This window comes from Octopus bimaculoides, chromosome 19, assembly GCF_046866305.1.
Source record: "Octopus bimaculoides isolate indiv1 chromosome 19, ASM4686630v1, whole genome shotgun sequence".
Lineage (NCBI taxonomy): Eukaryota > Metazoa > Mollusca > Cephalopoda > Octopoda > Octopodidae > Octopus > Octopus bimaculoides.
In genome coordinates this window covers 54,716,056-54,740,120 of record NC_142946.1, presented here as the reverse complement: position 1 = coordinate 54,740,120, position 24,065 = coordinate 54,716,056, and the positions used below count along the sequence as shown (strand labels likewise).

The window sequence follows — 24,065 nt, the reverse complement described above, 5'->3', positions numbered from 1 at the left end:
ACACTATGTTATATGCATTTTATATTGTATACACCACTTATATGCACTGTTATATATACTTATATTGTATGCACTACCTTATATACTCTGTTGTGCATGTGTTATATGAGGCTTACAATCTTATATACACTGTGTTACACATGTTTTATGTTATATATATTCTGTGATACAATATTATACATCATCTGTTATATGTTCTGTTATACACACCACATTGAATAAAAAGTGTAGAGAAATAGCAATTGCTATGATTTTGATGATTCCACTTTGCCTGCCTTTGCTGAAGTCACCACCGGAATCTGTAGATGTGCAGAAGTAGACTAGACAGCAAATTGAGTAAAATATGCCCAAACTGTCACATTGTATTCTATACAATTAACCACTGCATGCCATAGTATGCAATATAGCTAAGTGGAGGTATTTGACAATGTAGCTAAGTGAATGTATGTTGCATTTAGAACACCAGATGGTCAATGAGTTACATCTTGTCATTTGGGACAACTACAGGTGTACCATAGATTTGTTTGATTAATGCTGATCTGAGATTAAGCAATGACATCAACACATTATAAACATTATATTAAACACATTATGTTATATTCATCTTGCTTTACGCTTTGTCAGTGAGATTCTATTTTTCATGTGTAATACTTATATTCCAGGTCAGCTTTGATCAAGTAAACTTGTGGCTCATTGGTAGCTGTCCTAAATGACAAGATGTATCTTATCAAAGAGAGATCTCTCTCTCATTTGGAGAACCTTAAAAGCTCCTTTAGAGTCTTGGAAATATTTTTTGGAAGTATGTTTTTACAGTAGCACAAAATGGTATTATGCATTCCAGGTTATTCACACAATCTTATCAAACTGTCTTGTACACACTCTACATTTTATACATAACATATATGCTGTTATACACCTCATTGAGTGCTACTGTGTTATATCATACATACATTATTATATATTCTATTTCAGTATGATTGTATGTGGCCTGTTCCAAGCTCAATATGCCTTCCACAATATCAACCCTAAATCACGAACTAATTTAAAATTCATCATCAAAACAATAGGGTAAGTAGAATCTTTTCATATCCCAAATTTTAAGAAACTTAATTAATTTCTTTTACCTCTGAATAAAATATCTTATGAACATCAGTACTTATACAGAGGAATTGTGGTAGTAAGTCAATAGAAGATGTACATCAAAACTTTTGATACTTTATAATATAACTACTGTCAGGAAATAAAACACGAAAAGAATGTAATGATACATATAATGTGTGTGTGTGTGTGTGTGTGTGTGTGTGTGTGTGTGTGTGTGTGTGTGTGTGTGTGTGTGTGTGTGTGTAAAAAGTGTGAGAGAGAGAGAGAGAAACATTACAATTTATTAATTGAATACACCCTCCTCTTCATACATGTAAACACAAATATACCCACTCACATAAAAAGAAGGATGTGGGATAGGAAGGAATAGAATGAGAGAAACACTGAAATGTCTGATGTCAAATAATTGATATCAAATCAGCAACACCAAATAGGTGGTACCAAAACAGCTGTGCTAAAATGTTTCATACCTGTAACTCTAACCTTAAACTATCTACAACCAGAGATTTTACTAGTCAAATAGTAGGTGAGTGGAAGTTTCAGTAGTGAACTAAATACCTGATGGTATTTGGTTACATTATGTGTTCAAATTTCACCCAGGCAGGACCTTAATTTTGGTTTCACATTTTGCCACAAGGCCAGCAATTTCGTTGAAGGGAGTAAGTCAATTACATCAACCCTAGTATTCAACTGGTACTTATTTCACCAAACCCAAAATAATGGAAGGCAAAATCGACTTCAGTGGTCAAAATTCCACTAAGCATTTTGCCTAGCATGCTAACAATTCTGTCAGCTCAATACCTGACTGGAGGCAGGGCTGGTTTGAAACCAGTTTGACAGATTTGCTCAAATTGGGCCCCTGCCAAGAGAGGGCCCTGCATACATGCTCAAGGATATCATTGTGGCTAAAGGTAGGACCTCAAGCCCTCAATGCTTTTTGGCCAGGACTGGCATACTTCAATCTTCAGCTTGTGTAGAATAAAAGGCCCCACTGACAATTCTCTATTTGGGTCCTGCACTTCTTAGCATCAGCCCTGCTGGAGGTACTCAGCAGTAACAATAACAAACACTAGCAACCACAGCAGCAACAACATCAATAACAGCAGCAGCAGCAGCAGCTACACTCTTGCTACAGTTTCTGTCTTTTGGTGTTGTTATCTTATATATCTTACATGATTTAACCATTTTCTTGCAGGCTGGCAGCGGAATTAGTGATATTCGTATTCTTGGGCATTTCTGTAGCTCGGACCAGACATGTATGGAATGTTGGTTTTATAATCTGGAGTCTGGTGGCTTGCATCTTCTCAAGGACACTGAGTAAGATTTTTGTGTCTCACCTCATAATATGGCTTGTCAAAATGTATTATAATTACTAATTAACATTTAGTTTAATATTATATCAACACCTGAGGCATCAAACTGGCACAATCATTAGCATGCCAAGCAAAATGGTAAGCGGCATTTTGTCTATCTATACATTCTGAGTTCAAATTCCACTAAGGTCGACTTTACCTTTTATCCTTCCAGGGTTGATAAAATAAGTACCAGTTGAGCATTGGGGCTGATGTTATCAACTTATCCCCTCGCACGAAATTGCTGGCCTTGTGCCAAAATTTGAAATCAATATTATGACAGCACTTGAGAGTTACTGCCAGCTGAATAAATCCACCAAACGTAAATACCTGTGACTTAGCAGTTCAGCAAAAAAAGACAGACTGAATAAATACCAGACTTTAAGAAAAATATAAGTATTGTGGTTAATTTGTTGAAGCAAAGCCTTCAAAGTGGTGCCCCAGCATGACCTGCCGCCCAATGACTGAAACAAGTAAAAGATAAAGAAACCCTACTGTCTTCAAAACAGAAACAATACTTTGAATGATGAAGTTCTAGATATTTGAAACTAAGGTGGGATGGTCACCTTTGGTCATAGATTAACATTTAACATAGGTTTGTTGGATCAGGGTAAACTTAGTGGTAAACAACAACAACTTATGATTATATAAAAACCTTAAATGATAAAAGAAACTTTAATTTCTTTCTTTCTTTTTTTTTTCTTCATCTAGTTACACTTGTCTTTTCCTATTTTATCAATAAATTCCATGGTGAAAGAATGAAAATTTTCTCTCTCAAAGAACAGCTAGTAATGGTGAGTATATTTTTTTGTTTTTAGTAATCTATTGGTCTCTAGAAAACCAGATATGCAGGACATGTCACTGAACATTTGGGGGATCTTTTACTTGCACTTCATATCATGGCACTGTCACATTCCTGAACTTGCAACCCAAAATTGACACTGGATAGCTTGCCCTGGCTTAACCCTCTATCATGTCAGTCAGGTGGAGAGGGTTTGTGAGGTTCTGTGATTTTCAGTTGTGCAATCACCAGTGAGACAGCTACCTGATGCCCAGTTAAGAGGGCACCACTAATGCAAACCCAGGTAAAGCCAACTGCTGGTGCAATAACCTCATGCAGAAGCACTGCTGACGTTTTTTATAGGCAATGGTCAGTGATGGTCTTCCTTGGTCATAAGTTGACAGCCATCGTCATAATCATCATCATCATCATCATCATCATCATCATCATCACCATCATCATCATCATCATCACCATTATCACACATACACGTATGTGTGTATTTATGTTTATACTAAATTCCTATATTTCTTTATTTCAGTCATATGGAGGCCTCCGTGGTGGTGTGGCATTCTCCTTGGCACTAGAACTTTCTGAGGAACATGTATCTCTACGTGGTATGTTCCTCACAACTGTATTGATGATTATACTTTTCAATGTTGTCATCCAGGTAAGAGTGATCGGCTTTCTACCAGAAGTTACTTCTGTCCTCTGTCCACAGTCATCTCATGAAACTTTATATATATATCATATATATATATATACATATATATCATATATATATATATATGTATATATATATATATATATATATATATATATATATATATATATATATATATATATATATATATATATATATGTATATATATATGTATATATATATGTATATATATATATATATATATATATATATATATATATATATATATATATATATATATATATATATATATATACATATATATATACATATATATATACATATATATATATATATATATATATATATACATATATATACATACACACACACACACACACACATACACATACACACACACACACACACACATATATATATATATACATATATATATATATATATATATATATATATATATGTATATATATATAAGAAATAAGATTCAGTTGAATTAGGTACTTAAGTTGAGGCACCAAGTCAGTCCAATATTATCTGCACAGCTCAAAGTAAGATGAATAAAATGCAAATAAGTAACAAGGATGTCAAGGTACTAGTGCATTACGGACATTTCAGGCGGCCAGATGTAATCAAAGAATGCATGCATTACATCAATTTGATATACAACACCATCTTCAGATGCAACATATAGGTTTTCAACATACAGGATACTCCATTATAATTTTTAGCCAATATTTCATGAGAACTAGAGAAAGAAAGAATTACATGTTGCTATTATTGTAGCAGAATGCACTTAGAGAGAAAAATGGAGCTGCCTGAAATGGCTGCAATGCACTAATACATTGACATCCTTGTTACTTATTTGCTTTATATATATATGTGTGTGTGTGTGTGTGTGTGTGTGTGTGTATATGATGTGCTTCTTTCAGTTTCCATCTACCAAACCCACTTACAAGGCTTTGGTCAGCCAAGGGCTATACTAGAAGATACTGCTCAAGGTGCCATACAGTGAACTAAACCCAAAACCACATAGTTGGGAAGTGAGGTTTGAACTTATTGTAAAAAGACATAGATGTGTGCGTGTGTGTGTGTGTGTGTGTGTGTGTGTGTGTGTGTTTCTCCCCTACCTGTCACCTGACAGCCAGTATTTGTTTACATCCCTGAAACTTAACAGTTCTGTCAATCAAATTCACCCCCAAGATTTTGCTCAGCCCTGGGCTATTGTAGAAGACACTTGCTCAAGGTGCTGCATAGTAAGACTGAAACCAAGACCACATGGTTTTGACGCAAGCTTCTTGACCACAAAGCCACCCCAGCATTTATTATAAAGAAGGATAATTATAAACATAATTTTTTTCACTCAGTTAAGAAAATTTTTGTGAAAATAAAAATAGATCCTGAGATATACTTTTGACTAAGATCTATCCAATGATAAAGGAAAGAATATTTTGTTGTTGATGTCAGGTTTTTTTTTTGTTTTGAATTTATGTATGCTTTGATTGTGGAGTTGTGCAAGAATAAAACCTTTTGTTCTGATTTCTTTTAATATGATTTCATGTTTGTTTCTTTAAAAGGGAATTTCTATACGTCCTCTGATAAACATATTAAAAGTTCAACGGGAGGAGAAGGCAAAGAAAAACTTACTCAGTACCATCAATCATCAGGTGAGAATTTCATCTTCCCTGTCTGGCAATCACTATTTTGTTTTGTTTGAATGTCTTTGTTATGGGGGAGGGCTTGCTGCTATTGTTTGTTGTTGCGGTTGCATTTTTTCCTGTTGTTTTTGCTTTTGTCGTTACTAATATTGTTTCTATTGATGTTGTTTTATGTGAAGACATGTAACATAATAGTTAAGGTATTTGATTTATAATCGTATAGTTGGGAGCTCGATTGCCAGCAGTGCATTCTGTCTTTGAGCAAAACACTTTATTTCATGTTGCTTCAATCCATTCAGCCAGCAAAAATGTGTTGTACCAGTAATTCAAAGGGCCAGCCTTGTCACATTCTATGTTACACTGAATCTCCCCGCAAACTACTCTAAGGATATTCATGTCTGTGGGGTGCTCAGCCACTTACCCTTTCATTTCACAAGCAGGCTGTTCCATTGATCGGATCAACTGGAACACTCATCATTGTGACCAATGGAGTGTCAGTTCCATGATGTTGTTGTTGCTTCTGTTGTTGCTCGGTCTTTGAGTTTCTGAGTTCAAATTCCACTGGGATTGACCCTTATTTTCATCCCTCCCGGGTCAATATTAAATGGGGTCCCCATCAAGTACTGGAGTCAATTTAATGAATTGAATCCTTCCACAACAAAATTCAGATCTTGCAACCTGTTTTAAGCCATTAGGTGTTTAAACCAGCCACATCTGGCCTAAATACTGTCCCTGTTTCATATTCAAACCAGCCAGAACCAGCTTCTCATACCTACTCTATAACCTTATTCTAAAAATACACAATCACGTCATCGAAATTTTGAACCTACAACATAATGCATGGTTTTTGTTATTGCTGTTGCTGTTATTGTAGTTATTGTTATTGTTCTAATGTTACCTCTAGCCAGTGGTGGTGGTGGTGGTAATAGTGCCTGTAGTGGTAGCTACGGTGAGGCTATTGTTACAGCTGTTATTATTATTATTATTATTATTATTATTTCATGGTGGTAAATTAGCAGAATCATTAGAGTGTCAAACACATGAGCCTTATGGAGTTTGTTTTAGCTCACTATGTTCAGCATTCAAATCCCACTGAAATTAACTTTACCTTTTATCCTCACAAAGTTGATAAAATAAAGTACCAGTCCTGTACTGGCCTCGATGTAAACAACCAAGTCCTTCCCTAAATTACTGGCCTAGTGCCTAAATTAGAAGTTATTGTTGTTACTCTATCTTTCTTCTTTCTTCCTCTTTCGCAGTTAACTGATAGTATGCTGCAACTGGTAGAGAAGATATCTGGACATTCTGGGAAGAATGTATGGAGGGTAAGTACACATACATTATATAAGTGCAGATGGTTGTCTGGTTAAGAAACTCACTTTGCAACAGCATGGTGTCAGGTTCAGGCCCACTGTGTGGCACCTAGGTACACAGAAACTGTGAGGAGGCCCATCATACACACACACACACACACATAAAGAAAAAAAATTTGCCCTGTTTATAATTATACCATATGTTACATATCTATTATATCATACCTTGATACTATGTGGGTTAAGATCCCTGTTGACAGGCCACTGGCATTTATAGTCTGTTAAACACTTTCGGTATGCAAATTAAGGACGCCTTCATAGAGTAACTGCTGCATTTGTTGAGTATATAAACAGTTTGGCTGCCTGTTTCTCTGGAGACTGTCAGAATGATGTACATGCCTCTGATGAGAACCCAAGAAGGTTTGAAAATTGAGTAAGGTTGTTTATCATTCTTTTCAGTCTGCAGAGAAATAGCTAAAATAGAAAAAAAATTTGCCCTGTTTATAATTATACAACATGTTATATATGTATGTATATACGATGGGCTTCTTTCAGTTTCCGTCTACCAAATCCACTCACAAGGCTTTGGTCGGCCCGAGGCTGTAGTAGAAGACACTTGCCCAAGGTGCCACACAGTGGGACTGAACCCGGAACCATGTGGTTTGTAAGCAAGCTACTTACCACACAGCCACTCATATATATATAGAAGAATATGAAGGGCTTAGTCCACTGGTGATCTAAACAAACAGGTATGCTGTGTAAGTGGTATAATTGCTCATCAAATTCTGCCAAGGTCCTTTTGGGGTCGATAAATTAAGTACCAGTGAAACACTGGGGTCAATGTAATCAACTTGTCCCCTTGCCCCAAATTTCAGGCTTTGTGCCTTTAGTAGAAAGTAGTAGCAGCAGCAGCAGTAGTAGTAGTCTAAGATATAATCACCTATTACATGAAGAACATTTATGTTCTTTTATGCTCACAATTTATCTTCAATTTTTCTATTTACCAAAACTAAGAAAAAACTAGAGAAATTTGAACTGACTTACATTCAACGATGTCTTTTGAAAGAGCCACACCCAACTGTTCTTAAGATTGGAGATGTCAACACCAAGATTGCTATCAGGTAAGAAACAGAATCTTTATACTTGTTTCAGTAAGTTGCTCTATGGTGTCAGGTGAAATAGGTTTGTACTTGATTCAATGATAGCTAAATCTCCTTTTTGTGGGGAGGAGGGAATTTTAAATAATCTAAGCAAAATGATGAATGTGTGTGTGTGTGTTTGTGTGTGTGTTTTATAGAAGTAACAGCTCTTTGCATGTTACGGCTGGTAAAATAATGCAATGTTAAATTCCAATGCCACCTCTATATTGCAGGAATGTCTACAGTTCAATGAGTTCCTTGTCATCCCATCCAAATATTGAGGAGCGGTAAGTTCACTTTTAACACATGCACCAGAAACACACATAACATCATCATCATTTAACGTTTGGCTTCCATACTGGAATGGTTTGAATGGTTTGACAGGAGCTGTTAAGCCAGAGGGCTGCACTGGGTGTGTGTTGTGTGGGGTAAAAAGTAGTATATTCAAACAGAAGCACCCTGAGACATATATATGTCTGACTTAGTTTTCTTCCTTTATGGCAATAACAGCTTTGCATTTCATATCTTATAAGGTCAATTAACAAGTACCACACCAGGGTTGATATAATTGAAAGTACCAACCCTAGTATGGATTTCATGACTAAATCTGTTTATATTTCCTGACTGGATACCAAAATGTTACACTATTACTTTCATAATAATTTTCCAAAGCTTTAAGGCAGAGAGGGGTTGGAGGAGGAGGGGGAGGACATGACAATGACAATGATGACAACAAGGAAGAGGAAAAGAGTGGTGGTTGTGGTGGTAGCAGTAGTGGTAGTCAATGATGATGATGATAACTATGATGACATAAGACTCTTAATGTTTTTTTTTTTATTGTCCCATTGCGAATACGACAAACACAAAACATGTTTACTGTTTACTAGTGGTGGTGGTGGTGGTGGTGGTGGTGGTGTTGCTGCTGCTGTTGTTGTGACTATCGTTGTAGTTTCAAGAATATTATTATTCAACTGCTTTACAGAGTACTATATGGTATATATGTATACACACGCACGCACGCATCGTATATCCAAAATTAAGTGCCACTGTTCTGTCTGATTTGTTTGCTTGATTGCTCGCTTGTGTTCACTCTGATAGTGAAGAAATTATGGAAGCCAGGTCTATTTTCTTATCAATGATCACCCAGCAAAACAGTAAATGGTTTTATTTGTCTCTTTGTTGTTTATTGTTACTCTCCCCCCCCCCCCCACTTATGCATTTTATATTGAGTACATAGCTCAGTTCTATCCATTAAGCCATATGTTGGTTGAACTACAGGTTACATGGGAAACAAAATCCATTATATGAAAAGCAAAATGCAGTAGAAAATATTTCCTACACATATTGGTACATAGTAACATAATTATCTGCAGATATTGGTAGCTACAGATAACAGTGTTAGAAATAGATTGAAATAATGACCACATGTTGAGAAATATATTCATACAAAGTTAGTTTCTGATATCAGTAGATAGAGTTAATAGTTGATACAGTTTTAATGTAAAAATACATTAAACTGCTGATATATATTCAAATATATTCACTGAGACATAGGTACACAGCAACACAATTACGTTTTTGGTAATAGAAGTTATAATGATTAACAGTGACAAAATAACAGTCAAGCATTTCTCACAGGTGTGGCTGTGCATGGGCCCTTGCCCATAGTGCCAGACAGTGAGATTGAACCATAACCACATGGTTGCAAAGTTAGCTTTTTAACCACGCCACAAAGCCATACCTGTGTGTATATACAGATATATTTAGAAGTCTTGATTGCATACATAAATATAATACCTAGTGGTATGAAAATAAAAATATTGGTTATATATGTAGTGAAACTACCTCTAAAAAGGAGCCTGTTTCCCATTCGTCACCATTTCTCCTTTGGTTCGCACGGTCGTTCTTACATATATGTAGTTAATAGTACAAAATATATCTCAGTCCTGACTGCATACAAACACTGATAACATATATAAAAACATATATAAAACATATATAAAAACATATATAAAACATATATAAAACATATATAAAAACATATATAAAAACATATATAAAAACATTTTTTTCTCTTGTTTTGTTTTGAAAGGTTAACCATTTTTTAATATTGGGTCGTGTCTGTGTTCTGATTCTGTAATGATACATAAGATAAGTAAACATCAGACATAACTCTAGACTATGTTTTTCTCTGTATTTCATTCAAAATACTTCTACAATAAAATGAAGGTGGTTTCTGCTTTCAGTCTTTACTTTTTAGATATTGCTATTAACAAATATTTATATTTGTATAATTTGTCCTCTTATTTTCAATATATATATATTGCCCTCCTCTGATATTGATATAGCCATCAAGTGACATTTGAAGGAATAGGTTCATTGACAGACATCTATTATAACACCTGAATACTTTCCATTGAATTTTTTCTATCATTGAGAACTGATGAGATGCAAAACATCCTCATGTGTACACCTGTTCAATTTTTCTCCAGAAATAGGTGTATACCATCACAAATTCTGACGAGGTTGACTTTGCCTTTCGTCCTTTTGGGGGTCAATAAAATAAGTACTTAAAATAAGTATAGGGGTGGCTGTAGCTGCGTAATAAGAAGCTTGCTTCTATCCACATGGTTTCAGGTTCAGTCCCACTGTGTGGCACCTTGTGCAAATGTCTTCTACAATAGCTTTGGGCTCAGGAAAGCTTTGTGAGTGGATTTTGTAGATGGAAACTGACAGAAGCCCATCATATATATTAGGGTTGCTGAAAAGTTCCTGTCTTTGGGTAAAAGAAAATACCGGAAGACCAGTTAATTATGATTTTATTCAAGATATTCTCCTCTCAGATTCACACACTTATTGCAGCAGTCCTTCAGGCTTTCTCAGCCCTGTAAAAGAACTCGGAAGTTTGGGCCTCCAACCAAACCTTGCACAATACCCTTAAGGCCAGGAACTTTTCAGCACCCCTTCATATATGTGTGTGGGTGTGTATCTTTGTGACTATGTTTGTCACTCATCACCGCTTGACAACCAGTGCTGGTGTGTTTACATCCCCGTAACTTGGCAGTTTGACAAAAGAGATCAATAGAATAAGTACCAGACTTTAAAATAATAAGTACTGGGAAATGATTTCTCTGATTTCCATCCGGCCATTTTCGCTGCCCACTATTTCTGGGGTGGGGTCATGGGGGTAGAGTACTCAGCTACCTCCTCCATAGGGTCCCATCAGAGGTAACCATTGTTACACTTTCTGGCTGGATTCCCAAGCATGACTATGGATATTATCCAACCATCTCATTTTTGGTCTACTCCTTGGTCTAGTTGGCTCAGCTTCAAAAATCTGTCTAGCAATCTTTTCCCATAACACTCTAACCACATTTCTCAGATTTGGTTTTCAACAAACTTCTCTTGTGAATTCACCATTTTTTGCTAATTGTGTGTTCATTTCATTATACTTAAATCAATTAATTATCTTTATTTTTTCAAATTAAACAGATATGTCAGGGACAGATATACAAGTTTAGAGCCTGTTCAGTATGAATTAAATGTGGGTAATGAACGCCCTGGGAAAACTTCCATTGGAAAAGAACTAAATGCCAACCAATTACTGCGATATGTAAAATCTAAAACAAATTCTGAGAATTCTACAAATAAAGTAAGTGACTAACTGAAAGTAATCAAAAAATACTTTTATTTCAGAGACAATGAAACATTATGACAATAAGGCTAAAGGTACTGGAACTACAATATCATGGCTGTGAATTCAATATTTATTATGAAATACTTTACAAGTTACTAGAAATGGTGGCCAAATCTAACTTAAAATTACATCTTAATGTCTTATTTGCCATCATTCCATGTTATTTGTATGTAAGCTATCTTCTTTTTTTTTTTTATCAACTCAATCACTGTTCACTGCCTGTGCATATTCTGATGAGTTGTAGTGCGCCAGAACACAGTATACAATAAGTTCATTATTATATTACAAGTGGGACCCGTGAATATTTCACAGAATTATTTCTCTTTGATACAAACTGTGTTTGGGATTTAATATTAATAACAATCTTACTAGACTTATTACTACATTTAGTAAGTGTAGTAACACCATGCTATGGTTCTTGAGTCCACTAAATTTTTATCCCGAGTAGAAACCATTTTATTTCTCTGAGAAAAATTATTATTAACATCAAAACTTCCGATTACTCTTTTTTTTCTTCAATCAGCCCTATATACTGAGGTTCAAATCCCTACATGAGTAATAAACAAAAGCGGTTGTGTCTTGAAACTTCTACTGTTAACATCCCACTCAAGACTCCATTCTCTCATTAATTCTATCTTCTTACTACTTCACTATTAATTTTGTTGCCAAATTAATGGACCTTGTCTAATACAATAACTATAGTCATTGCCAGTTATTGAAGTGCTTGCAAATGAAATATTCTCTTATTTATTGTTTGAATGTTTCCTACCACCTCTCATAACAAAACAGATATTGTACAATATATAATTTCTTTCATTTTCTTTTTTCATTTCACAGGAAATTAGATTTTATTTGGGTGATCAAGATTTTAAGAAGCCAGAAAATGGTCACAGAAATGGCATCAGCTATACTGGAGATTCTACAGAAGATATTTCGGGTAATATTGAATCAATATCAAGATTGTAGCAGAAACCCCATTTTATTTTAGATGCCAATACTCCAATATCATATGATATTCTGCTGGATCATCGCAGACTTGTACAGAAAAGTAGATTTTTGGGTTGAGAGGGAAATAGAATCTGCCTCCAATTTGTTCAGTCAATTCTCTCATTTTTTTCTAATATTCAGAAGAAAAAATATAATTTTAAAATAGAATAACCAAAATGAACTCATTTTCGCTATTTCTGATTCCATCGTTCAGGATTCTTCAAAAATGGTTACTTGAAAGTTGGATTTATTGATTTTCTTATTTATCTGATACTTTAGAAATGGTCAAATTAAAATGATCAAAACTGTCGATATCCAACCTCATTTACTCAACTATATAATGTCTGTGGTTAGAAAGTCCCAGTTGCTATTGGCATTTGTAGATATACACAGACTGAGCAGACACAGATTTTAGATACTGACTGAGTAGACATAGTATATATGCTGGCTGGTTAGACACAGTATGTAGGTGTTAATTTGATTGATACAGTGTAGTTGCTGACTGGATAGACACAATGTGTAGATGCTGAGTAGATAGAAAGTGTAGTTTCCCTCTCTCTGTCTTTATATATGTATTTGTGTATGTGTGCATGTGCATGTGCGTGTGTGTGTGTGTGTGTGTGTGTGTGTGAGTGTGAGCGTGCATGTCACAGTCTTCAGGGTTAACAGCTTATATATGACTGTAGATATTAACTAGATAGATGATACAGAGTTTGGATACAGAATGGATGTGTATAGATATATCTGTAAATGTTGGCTGCATAGAAAGCACACAACTGCTGAACAGACTGAGAAACTGTGACAGTTGGCTGGGGAGTCTGTAGATATTGTCCAGATAACGAGTGGCAGCAGATGCTGACAAGAAGAACCCATAATCATTACACTTCAGAGTTTGTGAGGCATAACTGTGATCCTTCATAACTTGACTTCTTCCCCTGGGCATCATTCCATTGATCCCAGAAAGGATGATTTCAAATTTCAATCTGAATGGAACTATGAAGTACCAAATCTCCTGTTCCCAGACAACCTTTTAATAAAAGTCTCACCAAAACTCAGTAAATAATGTGTTTTAATTTTATATTTTTATATTTCATGTAAAATAAATTCTAAAAATGTAGAACAATGGTGGTGGCATAGCAGAAACACTAAAGTGATGGGCTCGAGATGTTTAGCATTTTCCCTTTGATGTTTTGAGTTCAATTCTCATTAGGGCTGACTTTGCCTTTTGTATGAATGCATTGCAGTTATATATGAGGGTTAGACATATGACCTTTGAATCAGTGCAGTCATTCCTTGGTGCATGTAATGCTTCCCCACAAATGTATGGCTTTTTGTACCCGAGTTGGAAATCAATATATCACAGAAAATTGAATCATTACAAATGCAGCCTGGATTAAAACTGGAAACTATGATGACTGCCACTGTAGACTACACAGAGAATCATTCAGACAAAAGATTAACCAAACTAACCAGAAACAATCGAAAAATCTAAATCAGTTTGAATCTGGACCATTTGGTGAAATTAAAACAATAAAGATTTTTTTTAATAAAAAGATAATTAAATATAAGTTTGATAAAATTTCTACATTGTGTTGTTGTTTTTGGCGGGAACCTGTGGAAGGGATAGACTCAGGAAGATGTGGGACAAAGTGGTGTGAAAGGAGCTTCAGATGCTGGGTCTCACTAAGAAAATGACAAGGGGCCAGGAGTTGTGGCAATTTGCTGTACTTGAGAAGACACATCAAACTAAATGAAATCATGGTCATCCGTGCATACAGACAGGTCCTTTGCAGGTGTTGATGTCATGTAAAATGCATCCATGCTGGTACCACTTACAAATGCACTAGTGCTGGTGCCATGTTAACTGCACCCAGCACACTGTAGAGTGGTTGGTGTTAAGAAGGGCATCCAGCCATAGAAACCACAGCAAAACAGACAACTGGAGTCTGGACTGCTCCCCAGCTGGCCAACTCCTGCCAAACTGTCCAACCCATGCCAGCATGGAAAACAGGTATCAAAGGATGATGATGACAATGATGATGATGATGATGATGATGATGATTAGAGATGGAGAAGGGATATAAGGAAGAACCAGAGAAGATGAATTAATTTGTTGATAGTATACTGGCCAACTAACTGACAGGTGAAGACTTGGGATCTTAACACAGGTATGTACTATGTTTGGTACTTTATATCTTGTTCTCTTCAACAAATATGGGGAAATCCTGTTTACATTATCTGTTACTTTCAATATAAACCATGTTTGGTACTCGCAGTATAAACCATGTTCCGTAGAGTCTTGATTTAGTAGCATTGCCATTTATGGTACAAACCTTTATAACATCCTATAAACAATGTCTGTCCTTGTCTGCAGTTTAATCTGAAGTTGTGGATACAAACAGTGCAGTGGATGGAATCTCTTCAAATCCTCCTGCACCCGTCAAGTGATTCTGTACATGTATCTTAAGTTCTTCATACTTGCTAAAGCGATGATAGCAGAGAGCACATGCAAATGGACGTTCAGCGAAATCATCAAAGTCGGAGACTAGTTTAACATATCTTCCCCTCTGGGGAGGCTGTACAAGAGATGCAGACAATGAATCATTGGCAGGGGAACCTTCAGATGAAATGATGGCACACTGAATTTCTTTGTCACAGCACTCTACCAAATTCTGACCATGATCAAGAGCTGCAGTCTGTCTTGGCTCAATATTTACATCAGAGTTTCTCAATTTTCTTTCATCAGCCTCTAAAGTGATAACTCCAATTTCAATTCTTTCTTTCCCTCTAATGTTTTCAGTTCCAATGACCCCTTGATTATCATTATCATTATTATTATTATTGTTATTATTATTGTTGTTGTTGTTGTTGTTGTTATTACTATTGTTGTTGTTGTTGTTATTATTTCCATCATCAATATCACTGTCGTTATTGTCGTCATCAATCTCAATATAATTTAGTCCTCCAGGACTTTGGCTCTCTTCACTTTGAAAATTGCTAGCTGAGCTGACAAAGCCTGAAGCATTCCCAGATACGTCCCTAAGAGTCAGTAAGGTGTCTGTAAGGACAGTGGCAGCAGCGGGCAATGATGAGTGTTCATTGGTGCCACCATCAGCTGTTAAATTACTGCTGTTGTTGCCATACTGTTGTAACATATTTTCTTCAAACTGCACTTGCTGCAACAAGGAAGAGGTGCCCACTGTGTAGTGGTACATAGTCCCTTCATGACTGCTGATATGTTTGAGGAAATCCTCCTTAGTGGCAAATTTAGTTGGGCAGTAGGGACACAGGAAACTTTCAGGTCTGTCGTCTTTGCAGACAACAGGTTCAGATTCTAGCACAGGGTAAACATTATACACTTCGGGTCTCTCATCCTGGCAGATGATAGGTGCAGTTGGGTAGGGAGTATATATTTCAGGTTTGCACTGAGCAAGATTGATAACATCAGCAGAACTGAATGAGGAGTTGGCCTGAGAAACAGCCTGTGATTCATTAAGTTTCCTCTGTGTGTTGAAGTTGTGTAGGTAACTATGCTGAGCAGGGTCTTCGTCTTGAATATTGTCTGACACAAGTGCACCATGTTGAAGTTTCTTGTGATGAGATAAATTACCTAAGAAAAAAAAAATACAATTTTGATAAAGAATCATTATTAGAATCATCATTATTTCAAAAAGATTATAGTATACCAATATGTGTGTATATGTATGCATGTGTGTGTATAAGAGAGAGAGGGGGTGGGGTGGGGCGGGTGGGGAGATTCTGCTAGCTCACTACCTTGGAACACATGAAATAATGATGAAAAAGAAAGACTGCATCATGAAGGATGGAAAGACTTTGATCCTAGGGCTGTTCAATTAGGGCTAACCTGGGAGTTAACCCTTCAGCATTTAATCCAGCCCAAACATTCTCTCTGTTTTATGTCCAAACTGAGCAGATCCTGCCTAACACACCTACCCTACAATTTCATTTTGAAAATATACAATCACATCATCGAAATCTCAATGCTACAGGATGAATAAATAAATAGATAAATAAACATCACATTTGACGGAGTAATGTGAACACTAAAGGGTTAAACGACAACAACATAGCACCAGAAAGCAAGACAAGTTAAAAAGAAACAGCAGAGACTATATTCAGAATAACACTCTGAAATAGGTTTACCTTGACATATGAAAGGCATGTGACAAAGATCACACTTGAAAAGAGCAATTGCATGCTTCAACACATGTCTCTGAAGAGTGATTTTATAACTGGAAGCGTATTGGCAGTGTGGACATTGGTAACGCTGTTCTTTGTTAAACATAGAAGTACTTTCAGCTGTTGAATGATTCCGTTGCTTGTGTAAAATTAGATTTCCTTCCCGCATAAACGGCATTTGACACTCATCACACTGATATTTGGCAACACTGTGTCTTAGAACGTGGCGGTTGAAAGTTGATTTATGGTCAGTTTCATAAGAACACATATCACATTGGTATTTACAACATCTGCCCTTCTGTTTCTCAATATTTCGAGGCTGGCATTCATGTTGTAGTTTATGTTGCATGAGATTTTGGACATTTCGAAATGAAAGGTTACATGTAGAACAAGAGTAAAGAGTCACATGATGTTTTCGAAGATGATTATCCAACAGAAACTGGTTGGATGTCTTGAAAACACATTGAGAACATTGCAATGTCTCTCGTTGTTGAATTTCGCAATACTCTTGCCTGTCGGCATCTTTGGTGCTACTAGAATCGGTTAAAGTATTCCCAAGATTCAGTTGTTCTCCTGAACTCAATGAAAACTGTGTTTCAATATGAAATTGAAGAATATGAAAATCAAGTACTGATTGGTCTTCAAATAGTTTTGAACAAAATGTACATTTAAATTTCTCAGTTTCCAGTTTTATCTGAGATCTGCTGCTGTAATTACACTCTACTTTATTTGGATCTGAGCCTTTCTTGTCAATATTTTGCAGATAGAAATACACAGTATCAGAGGGACTGTGTGAGCCTTCTCTTGATCTCTTGTTTTGATTATCAGAATCAGAAAATGCATCATGAGCTGTTTTGGATGGTACTTCTATGTTAGCAGGTTTGTTGAGGGCAACCACACTATTGGCATCTGGATGCCAGGTCTTTAAATGAAGTTCCAAAGTTTCAAAATTATTGAAAGGAATATGGCAGATGTAACAGAGATATTTGGCAAGTGGATGTAATTTCAGGTGCCGGTTTAAATCAGACTTAGATTTTGTGCCATATGGACACATGGAGCAAGAATATCTGTGTCTCATGTTGGACATCTGCTCTGAATGATGTTTCTGCTTGTGATACATGACAATCCCCATACTCATGAATGGCATCTTGCAGATATCACATGTGAACGAACATTTACTGTGTTTCTTAGAATGCCGGTTTAAATCAGATTTGTAGTTTGTTTTATACACACAAATAGGACACTTGTATCTTTTGGTTTCTTGCAAAGACTTTAAATTGATCATCAAAGATGGCTGTCGGTCTCTTGATGTCTGTTGATTAAGAATAAAAATATCTTTTGCTACAGTTTCGGAAATATTTCCGTCATCAGATGAGGGAGTTAGAGGTTGATTTCTGCTACACAAAACACTATTTGATGATGGTAGCTCTTCATAACAATGCTGAGATATGTTATTATCCATCCAAACTCTGTCAACATTTTCATTACTAGGAGATAGGGCAGCCATATTTGATACAGTTTATAGAAAGTAGATATGACTTACAATATTTTTCACAATATCTCTACCAAAGGAAGTTACCATAAATTCTATAAATCATTTTTATTTGAGTCAGTAAGAGATAAAAGCATCTACTTTATTTCAACTTCTCCAACATAGTGTTGCTCCATTTCAATACAGGAACTTGAAAGATTTGTCAATAACAGACCTGAAAAGATATAGATATACAAATGAGTATTATATAGGTATGTGTACAATGCATGCGAGAAAAGGGTTGAAGTTAATACATTCCATATCTACATCCTCTTGTTGTTTTGTTATTTGCTATTTTTAATGTTCGGTTATTAATGTTCAAATTTGACTATATATGTATACATATATATATATATATATATATATATATACATATACAGCGAGATAGAGATAGAGAGAGAGAGAGCGAGAGAAATAAGCTGCAGGCCACTCCCAAGTGTCAGACTGGTTACCTCTGTTATCATACAGCCTACTTATGTAAAACTGAGTTGGGTTATTCAAGTGAAGTTATTCAAGTAAAGCTGAGTGAACTCACCCAAGAGAAGTTGAGTGGAGCTACTCAAGTAAAGCTAAATGAAGTTACTCAACAATTACTACATACCAACCAACAAGGCAAACCTCTATACAGTCAGTTACTCACTAGAAATAGCAGCCAAATATCCCTCAAATCACAGTAAAAACAGAACATATTAGACAATGTAGGTCTATGTTTGAAAACAAAGACTGGATGGTCGTGGCTGAAATGCTTTTAAAAACTGGTCTTTTCTGAGTTGACTTGGAGTAAAACAGCAACTTCATAAAGTGGAATTAATTTATGGCGATGTCTTATGTGTTTCTTTTCCTTCTTTTATTTATTTCTTTTTTCTCCCTCCAAGTTGAGGCAAGAAACAGCTTGCAGTGTTATTATAGTGAAAAACTGCAGGCCTGTGCTTTTCCAAAGTCATCATTTCTGAAACGGTTCTATAATTTTATTATTATACAACCTGTGACAAACGGTGGGTAATTTACATAATAAAAAGAGAAAGAAACATAATAACTGTCCAAATATTTATTTCCCAGGGTTCCCTTCGGCTGCAAAGAAAAAACACTGAGCTATCGTGACATGTTTTATGGTAACTATAATATATATGTCGAAATTCCCTTTAATTAGTTGTAATCTTCTATTATTAATTCTATTCAGTGCTGAGACGCTTTATAGAAATATCAAATCAACTTCTGCACTTGTTTAGTACTTTATTTTATCAACCGTGGAAGAATGATGGAAAGCGGGACATAAATTCAGTAATAGGCCGTGACTAAATACTTCAAGCATTTTTATCCAACGCTCTATCGATTTTGTCGGTATTGGTAAACTATTTTGTAAAATTTAATAATAACAAAGGTTGGTCGTGGCGGAAGTTTTATAGTAAACCTTCATATTACGAACTAACCGTCTTCTGAGCAGTTTTCCATTCGAAATCGAATCTGTTGATAACAAGTCTTTTGTTCTATTCAACACGGAGAAATTGCGGGATTTGTACCCAATTTAACCAAAAGAATTAACTTTTTTTTCGATATTTATTGTAAAAACCAAAAGTTAAGCGCTGAACAATACAATATATAAAATTAAAGCTATACGAAAATTTAATATTGTACATAGAACTAGAGTGTAAGATGCGATCTTATCTTCCAGTAACAATGATTTCTTCGTTAAACAGCATTAATTCTACCGAATTTTATTACTATTTTTTTAATCAGACTTTAGAAATGCAATAATAATAAGCATGAAGTTCGTAAAATCCAACTCCGATAAATGAACTGCTAACAACAATGGCTACCATGCAAGCAAGCTATGTTTAGGCTTTTCCGGTGTTGTTTGAAAAATCCCGCCTTTCTTGTCCTAGATTTATTTAAAGCAAAACAAAAGCAAATGTTTTTTTTACACCTGCGTATATACATATGTGTGTGAATGATCACATTTTTTAACAATGGGTAATAATAGCATCATCGAAACTTACCAAGAACGAAATGAAGACCAACAATGGCAGATACTTCGTGTGGTATACATTAGCAGTTTCGCTTGACTGCATATTACAGTCAGAAGTGAATGTGGCCTGTTTTCAGGCAAACATGGCAGTTTTTAATGTTAAGCTTCTGTTGTCAAAACGACAAGCTGGCTAATGTCCAGTACAATAACAATGGATCATGTATAATGAAATTTAAATTAGCTCTGACCATGAAATTAATTGTAAATATTTATGAGGATACTTTGATCAAACGCGTTTATCGGATTTTCGTTTCTGTTTTTGCCTTTTGTTGCCCTCGTTTTGTTTTTTTGTTTTTTGTTTTGTTTTGTTGTTAGTATTTTCGTTTTGATAGCATGTCTGTGAGTCAGAGGTTGGAGTGTGTTTGTCAGTGACTTCATGACAATCAGTTGGGTGGCTGTTTTTGGATACAATTTAAGATGTCAGTATGTATAATAGCGGCACCATCCCAAATGTGAGAGCCTTGTGAGTTTCACCTATGCTTTATAAAGGGTTAGTAGTTGTTGAAGACTGAAGTACTTTGAAATCCCAAAAAGGGAGGCCAGTCTTTGAGCTGCAGTTTTGCTATATTGAGGATGTGTTTGCTACAAGAGATCCTCACCAACAGTGGGACTGAGTGTTCATATGTAGCAGCCTCAAAGGTTATGATTCTGATCTGTTCATGTTTGGGTGATGGGGATATTTTCATGTGTGTCATCATCATTATCATCATTAAACGTCCACTTTTCCGTGTTTGCATGAATCAGTCAAAATTTGTTAAAACAGATTTGTCTATAACTGGACACCTTTCATGTTGCCAATTCTCACCTATTTTCCCATATTTTTTCCATGAAAGACTGAAAACAATGTTGCTCGTATGACAAGAGTGAGATCGATATGACCATAATGTTCTGGTGACCTGATGAGCTAGCTTTCATTATTTGCATTGGTTTGTGGACATACAATTGTATAATGTCACACATGCATATTAATGCAAACACATAAGCATAATTTTTTCCACACTTAAATTAATACTACATGAAGAAGGTTGCAAAATGGCCGTAATCCTAAAGATGTCAAGTGGTTAAATAAATACATTCACATCTCACACCTCTTGACTTTTATGGTTTGCATATAACTCTACATTTACTATCATCACTTTATATTCAGTTTTTCCATGCTTGCCTGCAATGGATGTATCTTCTGCAACAACACAGTGTTTTATCACCTGTTGCAATCACTCATCATCTCCTTCATGAAGCTCAACCTCCTGAGATCAGATTTCAAAACAACACACTGCACATTATATCTGATTCCTCTTAACTCTTTAATATTCAGATTATTTTGTCAAATGCAATGCTTATTTATTTACATTGTTCTGGATTAATCATGTATTATCTCAAAGCCTTGAGACTGACAACGTGATTGTTTATTTTGAGCAGAACATAGTAGAAGTAGATTTGAGAGGTCAGATCTGGCCAGTTTGGATATAAAACAGGTAGAATTTTGGGGCCAAATATGACCAGTTTAAATGCTAAAAGGATTAAACCCATTTGTCATCCCAGCATATTTTCACACAAATAGCTCTTCTTGTTTATTTTCACTGTTTCGTTTTCCTGTCGTGTTTTCTGTTTGCCACTATATTCCTCCGCATTACAAATTTAATTTGTTTCCGCGGGAAGAGCCATTCTAACAATGCGTCCTGCCCTAACTCTTTGAAACGCTTAGTTTTAGAATGGTGGTAGCTGATGAAGGAAATGTTCTCTATGTGGCCTGTGTGTTTTCTGTGCTCTGTTTATGTTCTGTTTCTCATTTTGTCCACATTTTTTTGTGGCGTCCTGTACCCAGATATGCATCTATATATACATGTAGATGTAGGTATGTACATACATGTACGTATATATGCATATACTCACATATTATTTGTATTATATATATATATATATATATATGGGAAAGGGGCTGTGTTTTAGCGTCATGTGGTGGTTTTCAACGAGTGACATTCACTTCCAATCTTCTGTGAAAAACTTGTCTGGAAATAAGAGAGAGTTATGAGAGGAAGGGTATTCAACCATAGAAAATCTGACCCAATAAATTTTGTGTGACTCATGCAAGCAAAGAAAAGTGTTCTTTGATGATAATGTTGCTGATATTCACTGTACCATGCCACGTGTATAATAGGGAATAACTTTAGATTTGTCCATACTATGTCCTCACTGCCACCATCCATATCTTTTTATTCCTCTCTCTACCTTCAAATTGCCTGAATAAAGAGGAATTGTATCAGATCTTTTGGTCCCTGATACACCACTCTTTACCCACCCAAACTGATCGCCACCAGCTCCCTCTCTTTCATACCATCACCCATCCCCACAACACTCCAACACTCTCTCTATCTCTCTCACCAGCTACCATTGTACTCTATATTCCTGTTTACTTTCCCTTCTTCTCTAAGAGATTGCTGACACTAATATGCTTGACATGTTAGTGACATCCATTTTCTTTTACTATCACTGACTATCCATCATTCGTTCTCTTACCAGCAAACTTGTAATGTCTCTCTCCCATTACACCCTGCTACATTACTGTTTATCTTCCATTACTCATTTTTCTTTCCTCTATCATGCTGTTCCCTTCTTCTCCCACCATGCTACTCTTGTTTCTTTCTTCCTCTCAGTCTATTTAATCTTCTGCCATCACTATCTTGGTTATATTGCCCTGAACAAATGGAAACCATATAGCATAGTGATGGTCCTTTGTCATGCAAAATACAGAGCAACCTTGGTGTTGCTGGTGTCATGATACACTGCACCCAGTGCATTCTATAAAGTGATTAGCAACCAAGCAGAAACATCACAGGGCAACTGCAATCCATAGCCAGAGAGTTAAAGGATTAAGGACAGGCATAATCATCAGAGGGTCAAGAAGCCCCTTTAGTTTTCTCACATTCTCTACTGCCAGTGCCAGGATAAAATACAGCCAGTACAATCTAAAACCATGTCAAAAATAGCATGTTCAAGTGAGACATGATCCCGAAGCCATCTAGGAAAAGAGTAACTTTGAATAAAATCTGACTCTGACTGTAACAGCCTATGCAACCTTTTAAGTAACTGACAATACAAGACTACCTCTGAACAGGGTGCTGGACTGACCCTCAGTTGCCATTGGTATTTATATTGAGTTGAGTAGACTAGAGTAAAATAAAGTGCCTAAAGTAGAAAGGATTATTATTATTCTTTCAGAGTTGATGAAACAAATCCCAGTTGAGCACTGGGATCACTGTAATCGTCATTTTCCCCTTCCCCCCAAATCTCAGGCCTTGTGACTATCATAAAAACTATTATTATTAAGGCAGCAAACTGACAGAATTGTTACTCAACCATACAAAATACTTAACAACATTTCTGAGTTCAAATTCTGCCCAGGTCGACTTTGCCTTCCATCCTTTCAGAATGGGGAAATGTATACCAAGCTGAGCGCTGGAGTTGATGTAATCCCCTAACTCTCTCCCCAAATTCCAGTCCTTAGAAGTTTCAAAGTAACTCAAGACCCGAGAGTTTTGTGTATGGCATGCACCTATCAAACATATATACTCATGTTTTGAGTTCTATTATCCTATATATCTACTATTAAACGTGTGTG

The 24,065-nt window shown here is 35.9% G+C and overlaps 2 protein-coding genes across 3 annotated transcripts in view; one reads left to right on the top strand and one right to left on the bottom strand.

Annotated features, from left to right (window-relative positions):
- LOC106875428 (Na(+)/H(+) exchanger beta) overlaps positions 1–14,272 on the top strand; it is a 60,594-nt gene extending 46,322 nt beyond the window's left edge. For both annotated transcript variants that reach the window (XM_089337786.1, XM_014923576.3), the window contains 10 exons: positions 973–1,068; positions 2,297–2,418; positions 3,165–3,247; positions 3,776–3,904; positions 5,473–5,562; positions 6,813–6,878; positions 7,881–7,987; positions 8,239–8,292; positions 11,498–11,657; positions 12,540–14,272. In XM_089337786.1, coding sequence (XP_089193912.1) covers positions 973–1,068; positions 2,297–2,418; positions 3,165–3,247; positions 3,776–3,904; positions 5,473–5,562; positions 6,813–6,878; positions 7,881–7,987; positions 8,239–8,292; positions 11,498–11,657; positions 12,540–12,668 — 1,036 coding nt within the window. In that variant the 3' untranslated portion in view covers positions 12,669–14,272. The remainder of the gene's footprint in view (positions 1–972; positions 1,069–2,296; positions 2,419–3,164; positions 3,248–3,775; positions 3,905–5,472; positions 5,563–6,812; positions 6,879–7,880; positions 7,988–8,238; positions 8,293–11,497; positions 11,658–12,539) is intronic.
- LOC106875396 (uncharacterized) lies at positions 11,676–20,813 on the bottom strand. The gene is made up of 3 exons (XM_014923506.3): positions 20,418–20,813; positions 16,854–18,595; positions 11,676–16,299 (listed from the first exon to the last, which is right to left on the bottom strand). Exons 2-3 carry the CDS (start codon positions 18,394–18,396, stop codon positions 15,065–15,067), a joined length of 2,778 nt encoding a protein of 925 aa, XP_014778992.2. The 5' UTR covers positions 18,397–18,595; positions 20,418–20,813; the 3' UTR covers positions 11,676–15,064.
- Between the last annotated feature and the right edge of the window lie 3,252 nt (positions 20,814–24,065).